Source organism: Nematolebias whitei, chromosome 4 (assembly GCF_014905685.2).
Source record: "Nematolebias whitei isolate Nwh7 chromosome 4, NemWhi1, whole genome shotgun sequence".
In the NCBI taxonomy this organism is placed as follows: domain Eukaryota; kingdom Metazoa; phylum Chordata; class Actinopteri; order Cyprinodontiformes; family Rivulidae; genus Nematolebias; species Nematolebias whitei.
In genome coordinates this window covers 32,212,709-32,232,442 of record NC_056501.1, presented here as the reverse complement: position 1 = coordinate 32,232,442, position 19,734 = coordinate 32,212,709, and the positions used below count along the sequence as shown (strand labels likewise).

At 40.7% G+C, this 19,734-nt stretch overlaps 2 protein-coding genes across 2 annotated transcripts; one reads left to right on the top strand and one right to left on the bottom strand.

The window, feature by feature from the left end:
- Window positions 1-1,036: 1,036 nt before the first annotated feature.
- On the bottom strand, window positions 1,037-8,968 carry psmd10 (proteasome 26S subunit, non-ATPase 10). The gene is made up of 5 exons (XM_037675985.1): window positions 8,772-8,968; window positions 8,605-8,703; window positions 8,276-8,422; window positions 1,419-1,585; window positions 1,037-1,230 (listed from the first exon to the last, which is right to left on the bottom strand). The coding sequence occupies exons 1-5, from the start codon at window positions 8,883-8,885 to the stop codon at window positions 1,077-1,079; spliced, it is 681 nt and encodes a 226-aa protein (XP_037531913.1). The 5' UTR covers window positions 8,886-8,968; the 3' UTR covers window positions 1,037-1,076.
- Window positions 8,969-9,484: 516 nt separating this feature from the next.
- On the top strand, window positions 9,485-17,183 carry nxt2 (nuclear transport factor 2-like export factor 2). Its single transcript, XM_037675984.1, has 4 exons — window positions 9,485-9,647; window positions 9,766-9,852; window positions 16,602-16,746; window positions 16,911-17,183. The coding sequence occupies exons 1-4, from the start codon at window positions 9,633-9,635 to the stop codon at window positions 17,090-17,092; spliced, it is 429 nt and encodes a 142-aa protein (XP_037531912.1). The 5' UTR covers window positions 9,485-9,632; the 3' UTR covers window positions 17,093-17,183.
- Window positions 17,184-19,734: the final 2,551 nt, after the last annotated feature.

Below are 19,734 nucleotides of genomic sequence, written 5' to 3'. Positions count from 1 at the left end.
GACGGGTATCAAATCCTGATGGGAGTACACATTTTCTTCTACAGGTTAGCTTAAGTAGAAGCTATAAAAAGAAAGGGTTACTCAAGATTTGTATCACCTTAGCCCATCGTATGCAACTCATCTGAGTTTTTAACTACTGTAAAAAGAAAGAGATAATTTGATTTAAACAGTGTATTTTTAAAGAATTTAATATTCAGTTAATGGTGGATTATTTTAATTTTTAAGATATCTAAGGAAACATCATATTAGCAAACTAGCAAGAGAAGCTAATGTTTAGTTTTGTAAGTTGAGTTTTGACTGGTAATGGCTTTAGACACCAACGTTGTATCTCAGGTTATTGACCGTTGTGGAGAGTGCGGTTTGTGCTGCTGGCGATATGTTCCACACAAAACTAAGACGTTTTCTTATGGGAAGCAGGGGGTAGGAAATACTACGGAACTGAAACACTATGCATCAAAGACTTGTTTCATGAATGAGTTTCTTAAAAATATACATTTGACTATGACAACACTTTTACCCCAAAGGACGCAATTACAAAATAAAAATCAAGGTCCAAACACAGAACCCTGATGGAACTCCATGATTAACTTTAGGGTGAGAAAAAAAAATCATTGATTAAATTAAGACAGGAATCAAATCCTAGATGGAGTACACATTTTCCTCCACAAGATAGTGGAATATTTTATTAATCAAACAAAAGTCAATGCACATTTGTAAACAACAAATTTATTCCAAATAGATCATTTTACATTTTCTTGTAGTCGTGTTTTTTGTTAGCCATAAAAAAAAAAAAAAAAAATACAATGTGTATTTCACTGCGTTTATGAGACAACGCTTTTCATCAAACATATAGTATCTGCATGTCTTCAAAACCTAGCAAGGAGCTGAAAGGGGTGCAGCACAGTCCATCTTTTTCCTAAACACCTTCTCGTGTCCCAGCTGTCCATCAGTTTCATACCAATCCTGGTCAAGAAGAACTGAGAGAACTGAGTGGAATGACAATTTTCAGGATGTATTGTGGCACTGGTGCCTCTGGTGGGAATTTCAGTCGAAGCATGAACAATTCCCTTAAAGCATCAACCCTCCACAATTCGACGAAGTAGGTTTCCTAAGCCACCCTTAGCTACCTGGAGTGGGGTCTTCTCCTCTTTGTTCTCGATGTAAATGCTGGCCCCATGTTCCACCAGTAGCTTGGCTGCTTCGACACGCTCCTCATCGCATGCCAGGTGGCTGTAAAAAAAAAAAAAAGAATTAAACAGAAATCTGAAAGAAAACTTTTTTGTACATTAAACTAAAATGCTTCCCAACCTCATGTTAAAATTCCATTAAATTGCAATGAAAGTGAAAAAATAAACTAAAACGTGTGACTGATACCACCGAAAGGAAGTGAAAAACCCCACGTTTCTCTAGACACATACAGAGGTGTATTGCCCTGCGAGTCCTGGATGTTTGTTGAGGCGCTCTGTTTGAGAAGCAGCTGGATGAGACGGTAGTTGCCTTTAGCTGACGCCCTGTGAAGTGGGGTGGAATCCAACTTGTCAGTAGCATTGGGGTCTGCTCCATTTTCCAGCAACAGCAAGGCAATCTGAAAAGCCAAGAAACTGTGTCAAACACTGACAAGTAACCCAGTTTAAGCCCCAGTAGTTTCCCTTTGGCAAGACGCGCACATTTTCTCAACTGGTGCTTTTGGTTTCTGAAAGAAGCCACCAAATCCGCACATACTGGTGGAAATTTTAATCTCACGTAGGAAGTGAGACGAAAAATGGAAATGAGACTTGCTGAAACTGATGACTCTTGAATACTTAAAATATAGAAGGACTTGTTTCAGTAACTAATTAGTTTGTATTTTATTTTTAAAATTTTGCCTGAAAATGCTGTTTCACGCTCTTAAACACCGATAAATTAAAGGCATAGCATTCCTTGAAGGAATGCATCTCACCCACTGCCTTTCATGTTCATTCAACCTTTATTTAGACAGGTAAATCCCATTGAGCCTCGAGGACTCATTTACAAGAGAGACCTGATTTTAACAAAGAATGATGACAACAATGGACAACAGCAACAACAAAAAACAGTTATAAAATGTCATACTCCAGTTTTTTCTTTATTTTTTAAAACAAATAGGATGGCTAAAAAAGGTAACAAAAACAGCTAGGTTCTAAGGTGAATGTAGAAAACTAAAAACAGGAACATGTCTGCGTTGGTCCCTGCCAGGAGTCCAACAGATTCTTAAAGCCACTTAGAGAGGTCAAGGTCGAGAGCTTCAAATCTTTTTGTAAGATGTTCCAGGAAACAGGAGCGGAGCAGGAGAAGACCCTTTTGCCTAGTTCAGTCCTCATTGAGGGAACACTGCAGGTAATAATGTTCTGAGAGCGCACGCCGTAGCTGCACTCACGCAGAGACATGTAGGAGGAGATGTATGAAGACAGCAGACCAAGAAGTGATTTAAAGATGAAAATGTACCAGTGAGAGAGTCTGTGTGAAGTTAATGATGACCAGTTAACCAGTGAATACAGGGAGCAGTGATGGGTACGATAATCACAGCCAGTTATGAATCTTAGTGCACCATGATAGACAGCATCCAACATCTGCAGGGTTCTTGTAGGAGCGTCATGTAAATAATGTCACCGTAATCAATGGAGGGAAGGAAAGTCACAGATACAAGGCGTTTCCTAGCGTTCCGGTTAGACAGGATCTGTTTCTGAAAAAGAAACAGTGCAGCTACTCATCCATGTCAGTTTTAAATAAGAACATAACCTCCTTCTGGACCCACCGTGTTTTGACAGTTGGCAATTAGAAACTCAAACAATAAGTAAAAAGGCCTAAATGTTAGATTTTTGGAGAATGTCGTATAAAAGATGTTCTCAGGTTATTCCTTGTTTTGTAGATTACCAACAATAATGCATAATTTTGTGACCCTCTGAACCGTTTATAGCCTAAAAGGAGAAAGAAATGTATCCAATATTCTCTGGTCCATCGAAACGCAGAGGTTTATTTAAAAACATACTTTTAGAAGTTGGAAATCATCATACAGTGCTGTAACAGAAAATGTTTTCATGGTGGATTTCCTGCCATTTTTCTACTTGAATTATTTTATTTACATCATAAAAACCAACCACCACCTGGAGCAGAAAGACTCTTATGTCCGTATGCTCTTTGTGGACTTCATATCCACCTTCAACACCATGATCCCCCAAACCCTGATGGACAAACTATCCACACTAGGACTAAGTCCCTCCATTTGCAACTGGGTACTAGACTTCATAACAAACAGACCACAGTCTGTGAGGATCCACAACTTTTCCTCCTCCACCATAACCCTCAGCACTGGCTCTGCTCAGGGATGTGTGCTGAGTCTTCTCCTGTTCACTCTGATCACGTATGAGTGTGCAGCTACTCATCCAGGCTGTCACATTGTAAAGTTTGCAGATGATACAGTGGTGGTGGGATGCATCACAAACAACGATGAGTCCAGCTACAGGCAGGAGGTGGAACACCTGGAAAACTGGTGCAAAGAGAATAACCTTCACATCAATGCGAAGAAAACAAAGGAGATGATTGTGGACTTCAGAAGGAACAAACACACCTATCCCCCCCAAACATAAGAGGAACTGCAGTGGAAGTGGTCTCCAGCTACAAGTACTTGGGTGTACACATGAATGACAACCGCAGCTGGAGCAACAACACCACCAGCCTGATCAAGAAAGCTCATCAGAGACTCTACTTCCTCAGGCGGCTGAGACGAGCTGGACTGGGAAACTCAGTCCTCACCTCCTTCTACAGGTGTTCAGTGGAGAGCATCCTGTGCTCGAGCATCAACGTGTGGCATGGAGGCTGCACAGCTGCAGAAAGAAAAGCTTTGCAGAGAGTGGGGAAGGCTGCACAGAAGACTGTTGGAGTCAGCCTCCCCACCATCACAGACATCTACACCTCCAGATGCAGGAAGAGGGCCACCTGCATCATGAAGGACCCCACTCACCCAGCACGCACACTTTTTGTCCCACTCCCCTCAGGAAGGAGGCTGAGAAGCATTAAGTGTAGAACCACTAGACTGAGGAACAGCTTCTACCCTGAGGCTGTTAAGACTCATGACTCTCTAACCAGAATATTTGACTGTCAAAGTGCATTTATTACGCAAAAGTTAGACTGAGACACAACTTTACTATAATTTTGAGCAAACTAATAATTGTTTTTAAGTGTTACTCTTATTAAATTCTTGTTAAAAGTCCTCCCGTGCACGCCCCAGTGGCTGCCATTTTGCAGACAATTTCTGGCTGGCACAACACCGGCCCACATTTCCGGGTTGTCAGCGGTGACGTATAATAGATGCAACGTATACGGCGAAGCAACATATTTATGGGTTTTTCCATTTCATTAGACAAATATGGCCCGATGAGACTTATAGGGCGGAGCGAAGTTTAAGGCGGAAAATACGGCACCAAAAATGTTTTTATATACTTGTACAGGTCCTTCTCAAAAATTTAGCATATTGTGATAAAGGTCATTATTTTCCATAATGTAATGATAAAAATGAAACTTTCATATATTTCAGATTCATTGCACACCAACTGAAATATTTCAGGTCTTTAATTGTTTTAATACTGATGATTATGGCATACAGCTCATGAAAACCCAAAATGCCTGTCCCAAAAAATTAGCATATCATGAAAAGGTTCTCTAAACAAGCTATTAACCTAACCATCTGAATCAACGATGTAACTCTAAACACCTGCAAAAGATTCCTGAGGCTTTTAAAAACTCCCAGCCTTGTTCATTACTCAAAACCACAATCATGGGTAAGACTGCCGACCTGATTGCTGTCCAGAAGGCCATCATTGACACCCTCAAGCAAGAGGGTAAGACACAGAAAGAAATTGCTGAACAAATAGGCTGTTCCCAGAGTGCTGTATCAAGGCACCTCAGTGGGAAGTCTGTGGGAAGGGAAAAGTGTGTCAGAAAACGCTGCATGATGAGAAGAGGTGACCGGACCCTGAGGAGGATTGTGGAGAAGGGCCGATTCCAGACCTTGGGGGACCTGCGGAAGCAGTGGACTGAGTCTGGAATAGAAACATCCAGAGCCACCGTTCACAGGCGTGTGCAGGAAATGAGCTACAGGTGCCGCATTCCCCAGGTCAAGCCACTTTTGAACCAGAAACAGCAGCAGAGGCGCCTGACCTGGGCTACAGAGAAGCAGCACTGGACTGTTGCTCAGTGGTCCAAAGTACTTTTTTTGGATGAAAGCAAATTTTGCATATCATTCGTAAATCAAGGTGCCAGAGTCTGGAGGAAGACTGGGGAGAAGGAAATGCCAAAATGCCAGAAGTCCAGTGTGAAGCACCCACAGTCTGTGATGGTCTGGGGTGCCATGTCAGCTGCTGGTGTTGGTCCACTGTGTTTTATCAAGCGCAGGGTCAATGCAGCTATCAGGAGATTTTGGAGCACTTCATGCTTCCATCTGCTGAAAAGCTTTATGGAGATGAAGATTTCATTTTTCAGCACGACCTGGCACCTGCTCACAGTGCCAAAACCACTGGTAAATGGTTTACTGACCATGGTATGACTGTGCTCAACTGGCCTGCCAACTCTCCTGACCTGAACCCCATAGAGAACCTGTGGGATATTGTGAAGAGAAAGTTGAGAGACGCAAGACCCAACACTCTGGATGAGCTTAAGGCCGCTATCGAAGCATCCTGGGCCTCCATGACACCTCAGCAGTGCCACAGGCTGATTGCCTCCATGCCACGCCGCACTGAAGCAGTCATTCATGCAAAAGGATTCCCGACTAAGTATTGAGTGAATAACTGAACATGATTATTTGAAGGTTGGTGTTTTTTGTAATAAAAACACTTGTCTTTCATTGGTGGGATGAAATATGCTAATTTTTTGGGACAGGCATTTTGGGTTTTCATGAGCTGTATGCCATAATCATCAGTATTAAAACAATTAAAGACCTGAAATATTTCAGTTGGTGTGCAATGAATCTGAAAGAAAGTTTCATTTTTATCATTACATTATGGAAAATAATGACCTTTATCACAATATGCTAATTTTTTGAGAAGGACCTGTATAAAGAGATGTTATCAACTCTACTGTAATGTCTGGTTGACAGTCCCAATTTTTTTTGACCAAAATTAAACTGAAGTAAATGGGAAGAAGAGGCTTGATTAATATGGGCAGCATTTATCTCAGACATTCTTTATCCATAAATGACTCCACCTCGAGTTTTTCCAACAGACAAGTTTATAAGCAGGGAGTTCTTCTAAAGAACAATTCATAAAGCTGCTGTGAACAACCTTCAGCAAACAACAAATGACAAAAGTTTGTGGTTAAAACAAAACAAACAAAAAAACACGTTATTGCTTTAATCTACATAAAAATAAGTTTTTCTGGTAAATGAACTAGATTTTTTTTTTTACCTTTACTAAACTTTAACCTGGTGTTGTTAAAAATTAAAACAAAAAATTTGCTTCACCTTTCCCACACACACACATTTTGATGTTGCCAGTCCAGGGGATTGAATCGATGACCTTTCGAGGCTCGCCTTCTCTAACCTCTGCGCCACCACTCCCCCCACCTATTGTGGGGCAAGATTAATATCATTCAAATCATCGCCGCCCCTCAGTTGAACTGTGGTTTTGATGTTGCCCATTACAAGTCTGCTAGATGTCTTGAAAAGGTATAAACATTTGATTAAACATTTCTTGTGGGGAGGTAAAAGAGAGAGAATAAAACTAGATAAATTGTATGTCCCTAGAGAAAAAGGTGGTCTAGGACTTCCGGATTCGAAGTGTCACTGCTTGTCATTTTAAATGGCTTAATTAGTTAAATACTGGGAGGAATCTGAGAAGGGGCAAGAATGGTTAAGCATTGAGACTGGTATTTGTTCACCGTTTGACCCAAAACACAAATTGTTGCCAAAGACTGACATAACAACTCTGTTGTTATTCAGTTTTATAAAGTTTGGTCAAAGGTACCGGTACAGAAAATGTTATAAAGTTTCCACATCAGGTACAGAATGATGAGTCTCTCTGGAACAACCCAGCTACATGTACTGGTAAAGCACCTGCACTTTAAGTTCCCTTTAGTGGAACATCTTCAGGTCCTGTTGTAGCCAATCTAAGCTCTTTTTGCACCACAAGTGCTCAAGTAATGACAAAATGTGAGTGTAGGTTGTGATTGCTTTGTTTATCCAACATAAAGGAAGATAAAAATGTTGGCATAAAGCTAAGGATAAATTTGCAGAATGAAATTAAACCAAAGTTTGTCTACTGACAACGACTGCCAGTAAACCTGAGATGCAGTTGTTCCAGAGTAATGAATTACCCTTTGCTGCCAGTGGGTGGCAGTAGGTAAATAAGCAATAAAATCATTTAAGAAACAAAACAGAATGAGTATGCAACATGTGGATATATTAGAATGTTTCAAAACTATGGATTTGAAAACGAATAGAGGAAATTCAGATCTGGACCCTGCACAAAATATCACCTCAGATGATGATAGCTGTAATGGTCCAAAGTAGACAAAAACAGCGAGCTTAAGACAATATGACAAATTTAAAGCTGAGATTTTATGAACTACCTTTGGACAGTTTTTACGTGACTGATGTCAAGGAGTTCCCCGTTTTGGGCAAATAAGAGTTACTATGACGCTGCTGCCATTTTTCACGACAAACTTATGTGATTTCAGTTTTCAAACACAAAGGCTATAATAATAATAATAATAATAATAATAATGTCATCACAATGTCAGCACTGTATGTTTCCATACAATGGCGAAATTAGTCTCTGCATTTAACCCATCCACCACCAGGTGGTGCAGTGGGCAGCTATTTAAAGCGCCCAGGGGGCATTTTGGGGATGAGACGTGCTGCCCAGAGACGCCAACAAACAAGGGAGACTGAGAGCTGTTAAGGAAGAGCGTCATGCGTCTTCCTTCAATTACTACTAGGATATCAGTGTTCAATAAAACTGGCCTTGAGAGTATACAAAACAGACTGATAATCAATAATGTCCGTCCATTCGTCCACCCCACTAAACAACAGTGTGCCCATTGTGTAACACTTTGGTTGGTGGTGTGCCACAAGATTTTCTTTTTATACGACAAAAGTGTTGTATCTCAAAGAGGGTGAAAAACACTACGCTAGCTGATGGCTGAGGTCAAACCCCAACCCAGAACTGGGCTAAAGGCAGGAGAGAAAATAAAGAACGAATAGATGAATGATTAGATAGAAGAATGTGATGTCTCAGTAGTTGTTACTGCAAGCAGACAACACTACCTCGTATCTGTCTTTGGAGGCGGCGTAGTGCAGAGGGGTGCATCCATTTTGATTGACTGAGTTCAGCTGAGCTCCTTTGCTGATCAAAGATGTCACTATGTCCTCTCTGCCTGCAGAGGCAGCAATGTGCAAAGGACTCCAAGAGGCCTGGGGAGTGGACAACACACCACATATGGCGTTAGTAACACTCTGAAACAACATTTATTACATCACATTAAAGATGAGGTGTCACTTTTAGACGATAAGAGTGCATCAACTTATAAAAAAACCCTTTTGATTTCTTTTTGAAAAGCTTTTAATTTAAACACACTGACAAAGAAAAGCCATACATCATCTTGGAGATTCACATCAAGTCCCAGTTCAAGCAGAAACGTCACGATACTGGTGTGCCCAGCTGAACAAGCCCAGTGTAGAGCGGTTCTACCATCCTGAAATCAAATTATATTTTCAATAAGGGCTCATTAAAATATTGCTCATGTAGCTTTAACATTCTTACCTGGTCCGTTTTGTTAGCAAGCGTTTTATTTGACAAAATACACTGTTTTACTTTCTCGTACTGTCCGCTGTATGCTAAATTACAGATCTCCACATTCGACACGGAACCCTCCATGCTTAAATTTTTTGCTAATCTTCAGTAAAAACTTGTAGGAAACGACGATTTTGAAATTACTGCACTCAACACAGACGCAATGACTCAGGAAATTATTTTCTCTACATCCGCCTGGGTCGACGATTTTCACTTCAAAGTAAAACACCTGGTTTGGAATATCTTCTCAAAGTGTACGCAAATAACAATTTACATAGAAATTACTCTGAATACTTATTATATATCTATATAAATACATTGTAAAGTACATAATTTCTGACAACAATCGTTATTTTTTGTTGAACGAAACCAAAAATATTTTATTTTGAAAGCTACGCATTTTTGGCCAAAGGAAGTAAAACTTGAGAGGCAGTGACTCAGGAAATTATTTTCTCTACATCCGCCTGGGTCGACGCTTTTCACTTCAAAGTAAAACACCAGGTTTGGAATATCTTCTCAAAGTGTACGCAAATAACAATTTACATAGAAACTACTCTGAATACTTATTATCTATCTATATAAATACATTGTAAAGTACATAATTTCTGACAATAATCGTTATTTTTTGTTGAACGAAACCAAAAACATTTTATTTTGAAGGCTACGCATTTTTGGCCATAGGAAGTAAAACGTGTTTCAAGATGGACGCGTTGTTTTCTAAGTAAAGACGTAACAAAGCCAGTTTTGAATTATTATAACGTTATCCTCACGATTTATCACTTTTATTGTTATTTCTTGTTTATTTGTTGTTTCGATTAAATTGTTACAAACATGGCAAGCACGTTGGTAAGTCTATCACCATTATACAGTTAACGTTCGAGTATTTGAGCTTTTTTTTGTTATTAGGTTAAATATTATTTAACTCAGTTTTGATTAAGTGTTTATTACGTGTTTATCGCTTCAGGATTTCAGGACACACGCTGACCAGTCGTGTCGATATTCTGAAGAGTTTGTCAACATTTACTATGATTGCATGGATAAGAAAAGAAGGGTGAGTTTTGTCACGTGAATGGTTTAGTTTATACACAAGTATTCCAGTGTTTGCTTTAGATCGCATTATGAACACACTAGCATCTATTTTAGGTGGTTTATACCTAATTCAACACTGCAAATTATTCTGCTGTTACCCAGTTTCCTCACCAGGGAGCAGTGACTTAACCCACATCTTCATAGCTGCTCTGTTGGTATTTACATTTAGGCAAATTTGATGTTTTTTAATTAAAAAGTAGAAAAGTTGAGCATTGTAATTCAGATGTGTAATATTAAACCTAAATCATCAAACACATATAATGTATTTGAGATAGCTGCATGGTTGAGTTGCATTATAAATGTTTTTGCCTGACGGTGGCACGGTAGCTCAGTTGGTAGAGCTGTTGCCTCTCAGCGAGAAGGTTGCTGGATCAAATCCCAGCCTTTCTGGGTGGAGTTTGTATGTTCTCTCTGCACATGTGTGGGTTTTCTCCCACAGAACTCTAAAGTGTGAGTGAGAGAGTGAATGTCTGTTTGTCTCTGCGTCCCTGTGATGGACTTGTGACTTGTCCAGGGTGTCCCCCACCTCTTGCACGGTGATTGCTGGACATGGGCACCAGTGACCCCAGTTACCCAGAAAGGAAGAAGCGGGTAAAGATAATAGATGTCTTTACCTCATGCCACTGTGTGTTCAAATTCAAAAATAAATGTAAAAATAAATAAAGGTATAGTTAAATTATGTGCAATTAAAAACTTAACATTACTTTTAAGAAATGCATATCATCCAATAAACCATCAGTGCATGAATTGATGCATATTTAATAAAAATTGTTCAGTGCTTCATGAGATAATTTGCAAACATGGCAATTAAATGCACTAAAACAATATGATTAGCAAAACATTTTATTTCTTTTACAAAAAACAATTAATTTAGTGTTCAGAGTCTTCATTTTTTAAAGGCTAATACTTAAAAAGACAAAATTTGCAAATGATGATTCTTATATTTACAGTGACTTGTGAAAGTATTCACCCCCTTGGCTTTTTACCTACTTTGTTACATTCTGACCTGTATTTAAATGTTGTTGTTTTTTTTAAATCTGAATTGTTTGTATTTACACAAAATTCTAAGTTGATGAAGTGAAATGAAAACGCTGAATATATATATAAAAAAAACATTTGGGAAAATAAAAATCTGAAAATTACCATGTGCATATGTATTCACCCCCTTTGCCATGAAGCCCCTAAAAGTTCTGGTGCAACCACTTACCTTCAGAAATCACGTGCTTAGTGAAAGGAAGTCCACCTGTGTGCAATCTAAGCGTCATATCTGTTGGATAAAAATATCTTCTATTTATTTTACTTACTCAAAAAAGCAAGTAAAACGCGAGGACATGAGAAGATTTTTAACCGGTTTTACTTGCAAGGGCAGACTTTCACAACAGGTTACACAGATGTGCAGAAGTTTTACATGTATGGAGTCCAGTGACAAAGAATCTGCCACAGACAGTGTGCGAGAATTATTTTTATTTCACAGGCAAACACTGATGACCTTGGTCACCCAGCTGTACATGCAGGATCTAATCAGCTCCTTAGTCAGCCCTCTCTGAGAGAGAAGATAACTCTCTCGTAACTCAAACACATGGTTCATGGGCAGTTAACATTCTCAACCATAGTAGTTTAAAAAAATCCATAAACCTTGACCACAAATCTCCTGACAACCTGATGTATCACTATTCACACACCTTTTCTGAAAGGCCCTAGAGGCTGCAACGCCAGTAAGCAAGAGCCACCACTAACCAAACAACACTATGAAGACCAAGGAAAACGAGTCAGGGACTTGTTGGGAAGTACAATTAAGTTGGGTTATAAAAAAATCCAAATCTCTGATGATTTCTCAGAGCACCATCGAATCCATTGTCGTCAAATGGAAAGAACTTGGTACCACAACAAACCTGCCAAGAGAAGGCTGCCCACCAAAACTCTCAGACCAGGCAAGGAGGGTTTTAACCAGAGACCTAAGGTAACCCTGAAGGAGCTGCTCAGTTCACAAGCAGAGACTGGAGTATCTGTCCATATGACTCCAACAAGTAAAGTGTTATCTGTTGTCGTCATTGTATGTTCCCATACAATGGCCAAATTGGTTCTCTACATTTAACCCATTGCACCTTGGATACACCCAGGTGGAACAGTGGACAGCTATATGAGGCGTACACTCCATAGAGCTGGGCTTTATGGAAGAGTGACCAGAAAAAAAGCATTTCCTTTCAGACAAAAATAGAAAAGGTTCATTTTGAGTTTGCCAAAATTCATGTTGAAGAAGTTCAAGAGTCTTTATTATCCCCAAGGGGCAGTTTGTTTCACAGTCAGTAGGCACATAAATCAACCATACTAGACAAGACATTGAGACATTAAAATAACAGAAAACATCACTGTTCGTTGAGAAGCCTGATGTCTACAGGGATGAATGAGTTTTTCAGTCTGTTCGTTCTACATCTGGGCAGTAGATACCTGCGTCCAGATGGAAGCAACCTGAATTCACCATGGAGTGGATGATCAGGATCTGCCAGAATCAGTCCGACCTTGTTCAGTGGCCTCACGTTGTGTAGGTCAGTGAGGTTCTGTAGAGCTATGCCAGCAGTTTTGTTGCACATCCTGACACTCAAGAGTTTATTCCTGTTTTTTCGTGTGAAAAGTCCAAACCAACAAATGAAGGTAAAAGTTAGGGGTGCACCAATTGCAGTTTTCTGGCCGATCACTGATTTCTAAAAAGTCTGACCTGCCGATTCCGATTTGGCCGGTACCGATTTTGTTTTATAAGAAACATGGTCAGGTGTTATAAGGTCACAATGTACCTTCAATTTTCCAGTCATATTTTATTGAAAAACATACCCTTGAACAATATCCTAGAAACAATACAAACTTATTTTAACTGGCCATGAGGTAGTGCTCTGAAAAATCAATGAAGTTCAGACAATTGTTGTTAAAACAAACAAACAAAAAAATTGGTAGAAGTCGGTTTCTCTTGCAAGTATCGGTCGATTTCCCAAAATTAAGGAAATCGGGGACGATAAATCATCCGGCTGATAAATTTAAAAAAGTTAAAAGAGACTCAATAAAACATGAATAAAACATTCTCATAAAAAGTAGAATCAACAATAAAACCAGAGCTTCCAATAAAAATACATTCTCTGGTGGCCTTCTTACAAAGTGAGTTCACATGGGGGTCAAAGTTCAGTTTGCCATCAAGAACAGTTCCCAGATATTTATATTGTTGCACCACCTCAACAGCTTCACGGTTATCAACCACAGGAGTGACAAGTGAGGAGACTTTTCTAAAATCAAAGACCATCTCCTTTGTCTTAGAAACATTTAACTTTAAAAGGCATGTGGCAGACTCACCAAATGTATGGAGGAAGGTTCTCTGCTCAGATGAGACCAGAGTTGAACTTTTCGGCCACCAAAGAACACATTATTTCTGGTTCAAACCAACACATCTCATCACCCCAAGAACACCATCCCCACAGTGAAACATGGTGTTGGCAGCATCTTGCTGTGGGGATGTTTTTCAGCAGGGACTGGGAAACTGGTCTGAGTCGAGGGGAAGATGGATGGTGCTAAATACAGAGATATTCTTGAGAAAAACCTGTTTCGGTCTGTCAGTGATTTGAGACTGGGACGGAGGTTCACCTTCCATCAGGACAATGACCCAAAGCTTACTGCCAAAGTAACACTCAAGTGGTTAAAGGGAAAATGTGTAAATATATTGAAATGGTCTAGTCAAAGCCCAGACCTTAATCCAATTGAGAATCTGTGGTCAGACTTGAGATTGCTGTCCACCTGCGGGAACATCTAACTTGAACGAGCTGGAGCAGTTTTGCCTCGAGGAATGGGCAAAAATCCCAGTGGCAAGATGTGGCAAGCTCAGAGACTTGCAAGTGTAGTTGTCACAAAATGTGGCTCTACGAAGAACTGACCTTACGGGGGTGAATAGTTTTGCAAACTGAAGTTTTCTGTTATTTTGTTTAGGCCTGTCACGATAACAAATTTTGCTAGGTGATTAATTGTCTCAGAAATTATTGCGATGAACGATAAAATTGTTTGAAATTTGACAATAATTTGTATTTATTATCAAATTTAATAAGAAATGTTTGTTAATTAGTTTTGTTTTAATACCTGCTTTGACCACCGGATGGCAGTATAAGACTGTTTGAACCGAAAGATGGATAGTGAGGGAATGAGCAGCGTGACTCTTTAAGAAAAATGGGAGGAAGGCCCCGGGCAGCACGGTGGCGCAACTGGTAGAGCTGCTGCCTCTCAGCGAGAAGGTCCCTGGTTCAAACCCCGGTCCAGGGGCCTTTCTGGGTGGAGTTTGCATGTTCTCTCCGTGCATGCGTGGGTTTTCTCCGGGTGCTCCGGTTTCCTCCCACAGACCAAAAACATGCATGTTAGGCTAATTGGTAACTCTAAATTTTCCCTAGGTGTGAGTGAGAGAGTGAATGGTTGTTTGTGTCGTTTGTCTCTATGTGGCCCTGTGATGGACTTGCGACCCGTCCAGGGTGTACCCCGCCCCTCGCACAGTGACTGTTGGACATGGGCACCAGCGACCCCCGTGACCCAAAATGGAATAAACGGGTAAAGATAATGGATGGATGGATGGATGGAGGAAGGCCCCTTGACGTGACATGGGCAGTCTCTCCTTCCTTTTTTTCCAGTTCTGAAAATGGCGGACGCTCAGTGTGGTTTGAGCTCTTTAGCATAGCTTTTTTCACACAAAGCTTTTAATTAAAAAGAATCAGTAAACAAGTTCTCAGCTTCTTTTTACAGAGAAAAACAACTTTGTACACGAAGACACGGGTTTCAACCGTGAATTTTGGAGCTTCAACAAGCCCCCCCCCCCCCCCCCGAGGTCGGCCTGTTAGCTTAGCTCGTAGCTTAGCTTCTCAGCTTAGCTGCTGTTAATGATCCAAAAACGTGATTTTGGACAGTTAAAATGGATTTTAAAGTGAAAGGGAGGGGTCAGTGAAGAGCACCGGAGTTGAGCTTTTTGTCATCCAGTGTCTTCAGTAGAAAGAGAGAGACACGAAGAAACGATAAAGGCAATAAATTAAAATCTATATATTATTCTATTCTTACAAATTTTTATAATTTATTTTTCAATTGATTAACAAATTAATTTGTAGAGTTTGCCATTTTTGTATCTTTAAGCCTTTTTGTTTCTGTATATCCTTCAAACATTTCTGTTTCTTTTACATATCTGTATAAATTTCCTCTTCATTTTCACCAGTTGGCTATTTACCACTGCTGTGGTCCAATTTCATAAAATAGTACCAGGAACCAGATGTAGAACAACAGTCGCACCTCTTTTATACCAATAGTTAACAGACTTTGATAACTTTTGCTCTTTCTGCCCTCAATTCATCCACATAAAGCACAGTTGTTTTTAGACACAGCCATCTTAATGTTACGTCATTGTGTAATCAGTCAGAGGGGAGTGGTGGTGCACAGGTTAGAGAAGGCAAGCCTGTGATTAGGAGATTGCAGGTTCACATCTCTAGGCCATTATAACAGAAGTTTGAGTGGGAAAGGTCGAAAAGTCTTACACACCTGCCTCCACCCTTATTTACCCCAATGTGTGGCCCTGAACAAGCCCTTTAACCAGTGTTGCCAGGTGAGAAATGTAGGATTATCGTACTAGAGACATAAAATTATCGTATTTTGAGGGAAATTATTGTACACCCGTCATAACCAAAATAACAAATCTATTGATGCATTATAGTAGTGATGGGTCCGCTTCCAGACCGGCTCTGCTTCTTCTTTCTTTTCTGTTTTCTCTTCCTCACCCATGGCGCGGGTGCAGCAGACTACTCAGCCAATCATGGCCGTTGTTCTGAGGCAAACGCATACACGTCACTCGTAGGTCACATTTAGAAAAGCACGATTGGCTGGAATTTCCAGCATCTGTTTGTGGACACAAAAGCCTTCAGGGTTCACAAAAAAACTCAGACATACAGTTGCGACAGGCTGATGACAACTGATTACAACCACACATTCACAGAATGGTCAAATTATCATACATTTGGCCTTTTTTGGGATTATTATCTGTACATCATAGAGGGCAAAATTGTCGTACAAATACGATAATTATCGTACACCTGGCAACGCTGCCCTTAACATGTGTTAGCAAAACAGCTCTTGAACCAATGGACAGACGTGAAACTCTCTGAACGTAATCATTGAACATCTGCAACTCATTTCCAACTTGATATGTCCAGTACATTTATTTTAAAATAAATAAATGAAATTTATATTAAATCCTTAATACTGTTTCCCTTGACAATTTATATTTTTGCTGTCGTTGGATGTAACTGGGACCCTGTGTGCACAATTTCGTTCCACCTCATGTACCACATGTGATGTGAATGACAATAAAGAACCTTGAAATTTGTTTTTTCCCACCTGAAGAACAACGTTCAGTCAAACATCACAGCAGATCTAGTTACTCCTCTGCTCACTGATGCACATTTATTTGCTCAAGACCTGATTATTCAAACACATGGCTAAGTTATAACTTGCTTAACTTTAGCGTGGTCAATTTGTTTTAAAGGTTTGCACAATTTCTTGACAACACTTAAATTCAATGCCAAAGAAAAAAAAAAGTGCTTTAAAGTTTGTAACTTTTAGGATTTATTTGTATTTTGGGGGCTACTGTAAGGCATGTTTTTTGCTTCTGTTGGTGTATTTTTCTATTATTGATTGTCTTCTGTGTTTCAGAACTTGACCCGGCTGTACATGGACAAGGCGACCCTGGTGTGGAACGGCACTGCCGTGTCAGGACAAGATGCTCTGAGCGAGTTTTTTGAGTCTCTGCCATCGAGCGAGTTTCAGGTTCAAACACTGGACTGTCAGCCAGTTCATGGTCAGTGAGGCAATACGATGCCTATCCAATGTTCATACAAAGATAACTTTGGGATTTATAGCATTAAAGTATGAAATGTGTTGGGAAAATCCAAGTTTGAAAAAAAATGGCATACCTTTAGTGAAATTGAGCTTTGCATCATTTTGAATGCTTTTCATTCCCAGAACATGCGACCCAAGGCCAGACTACTTTGCTGGTGGTGACTGGTGGGTTAGTCAAGTTCGAAGGCAACAAACAGCGATTCTTCAACCAGAATTTTCTTCTTACGGCTCAGGCTTCACCCAATGACCAACCCGTGTGGAAGATCGCAAGTGACTGTTTCCGATTTCAGGACTGGAACAGCTGAGGCTTTGTTTGCTTTTGTTGCTGTTTTATGTTTGCTTGATTCATTAACAGCAATCGTCTTGAAGCATTTGTATTTTTGCATTTTGTAAAATAAAATCAGTCTTTACAATCAACGCGTACGATATTTTTGTTGCATTTTATAGAGCTGAATACAAGCAGTTCTTTTATTTGCAAGTTTATATTTTCAAACCATCTATCCAGCAACAGCTCGAGCAGGGAGGTCAGTCATCTGGGGCGGCTGTGGTTAGAGCAGACGCCTTCCAATGGGAGAGTTGGAGGTTTGATTCCACCAGCAGTCACATGCTGAAGTGTCCCTGGGCAAGACACTGAACCCCTCATTGCCTCTGATGCGTGTCCCATCGGTGTATGAATGGGATCTAAAGCTCTGATTAGTCTGTTATGGTAGAGTGCTGTATGCATGGCCAGCCCAAGGCATAAGCAAACAGCTTAGGGCCCCGGGGTTATTTCTATTTGATTCTATTACACACAATTCCATTATAAAGTTGTGATTATTTGTTTTTACAATAATATATATCTCAGCATATCACATACTTGGGGAAAAACGATACAAAATGAGCTGATCTAACCTGTATGTAAGTGATAAAATTGTGTTAAAACAGTTGTGTGCTTCAATATTACTTTAATCAGTCAAATCAAATCAGTTTTTGTGTTTTTAATGCCAAAATACTCAAACACAAAATATTTAATTTTTAAAGGGAGTCATCGAATGCAGAGAAAGTTATATTTGACCAGTTTGTTAATGGGTAGTTTTATCAATACACTCTGCCACGTCTGGCCTTTTGAGGACATTCATGAGCTTGATGTGGCCCATTTATGAAATGCATGTTTTATTTTAATCAGCATACTCGCCTGAAATAGTGTAGTTGGGTATTTTATTGTGTGAGGACGTAATTAAATCGAGGGAGTGCTGCTATAAATCTTCACATGGAGATTCTGGATCCATGTGAAACTTTCTACAGAACAGTGTGTACCTCTGACTCGCTTTGCACTTGTTAGTCCAAATGAAGATGAGTTTGACACCCGTGCACTAGATGAAATATACATATAAGATAATGTAAACAGGGCTGTCAGAGGGCACCAAACCAAATTTCGCTAAGGGCCGCATGGCGGCTTGGGCCAGTACTGGCTGTATGAATGGGTAAATGAGGGCACAGGCTGTAGAGTAAAGAGCTTTGAGTGTCTTGAGAAGATAGAAATGTGCTATAAAAGTATGGTCCATTTACATCACTTTCCACAGCCACCTCTTCTGAGAGGACCCCAAGGCTCATAGTCTTAACAATATATATCAAGTGTATTAGACAAATACACAAAACAAACTACGTTTTTATTGTTTGAGATTTCCTAAACCTGAAACCATTGGAGGCTGAAGAACATCCATCATACTGTATTTACCCACTTCTTCCTTTTTGGACTGCTGGTGCCCACGTCCAGCCGTCATTGTACGAGAGGTGGGGGACACCCTGGACAGGTCTCCAGTCCATCACAGGGACACATAGAGCCAAACAACCATTAACTCTCTCACTCACACCGCAGGACAATTCAAAGTTACTAATCAGCCTAACATGCATATTTTTGGTCTGTGAGAGGAAACTGGAGTACCCAGAGAAAATCCACACAGCACGGAGAGAACATGCAAACTCCACCCAGAAATACCCTGGAACTGGGATTTGAACCAGGGACTTGCTCATTGAGAGGCAGCAGCTCTACCAGTTGCGCCACCGTGCTGCCTGGCTGAAGAACATGTTACATGCAATTATTGTGCTCTTGAATTACATCCATCCATTATCTTTACCCGCTTCTTCCATTTTGGGTCACGGGGGTCACCGGTGCCCATGTCCAGCAATCACTGTGTGAGGGGTGGGGTACACCCTGGACAGGAACTGCAGTGGAAGTGGTCTCCAGCTACAAGTACTTGGGTGTACACATGAATGACAACCTCAGCTGGGGCAACAACACCACCAGCCTGATCAAGAAAGCTCATCAGAGACTCTACTTCCTCAGGCAGCTGAGACGAGCTGGACTGGGAAGCTCAGTCCTCACCTCCTTCTACAGGTGGGCAGTGGAGAGCATCCTGTGCTCCAGCATCAACGTGTGGCATGGAGGCTGCACAGCTGCAGAAAGAAAAGCTTTGCAGAGAGTGGCGAAGGCTGCACAGGAATCTGTTGGAGTCAGTCTCCCGACCATCACAGACATCTACACCTCCAGATGCAGGAAGAGGTCCACCTGCATCATGAATGACCCCACTCACCCAGCACACACACTTTTTGTTATGTGAAGGGCCTTGCTCAAGGGCTCAGAGTGGGGCAAATGAGGGTGGAGGCAGGTGTAGGTGCTAGGCCTTGTCCTCTCTGGTCCGGATGACATGGCGTCCCAGTGTTCCATAAAGAACTACAAATCGTGACTCATCCGACCACAGAACAGTCTTCCATTTTGCCACACTCCATTTTAAATGACCCCTGGCCCAGTGCAAACGTCTGAGCTTGTGGAGCTTGCTTAGAAATGGCTTCCTCTTTGCACTGTAGAGTTTCAGCTGGCAACGGCGGATGGCACGGTAGATTGTGTTCACTGACAATGCTTTCTGGAAGTATTCCTGAGCCCATTCTGTTATTTCCTTGACAGTGG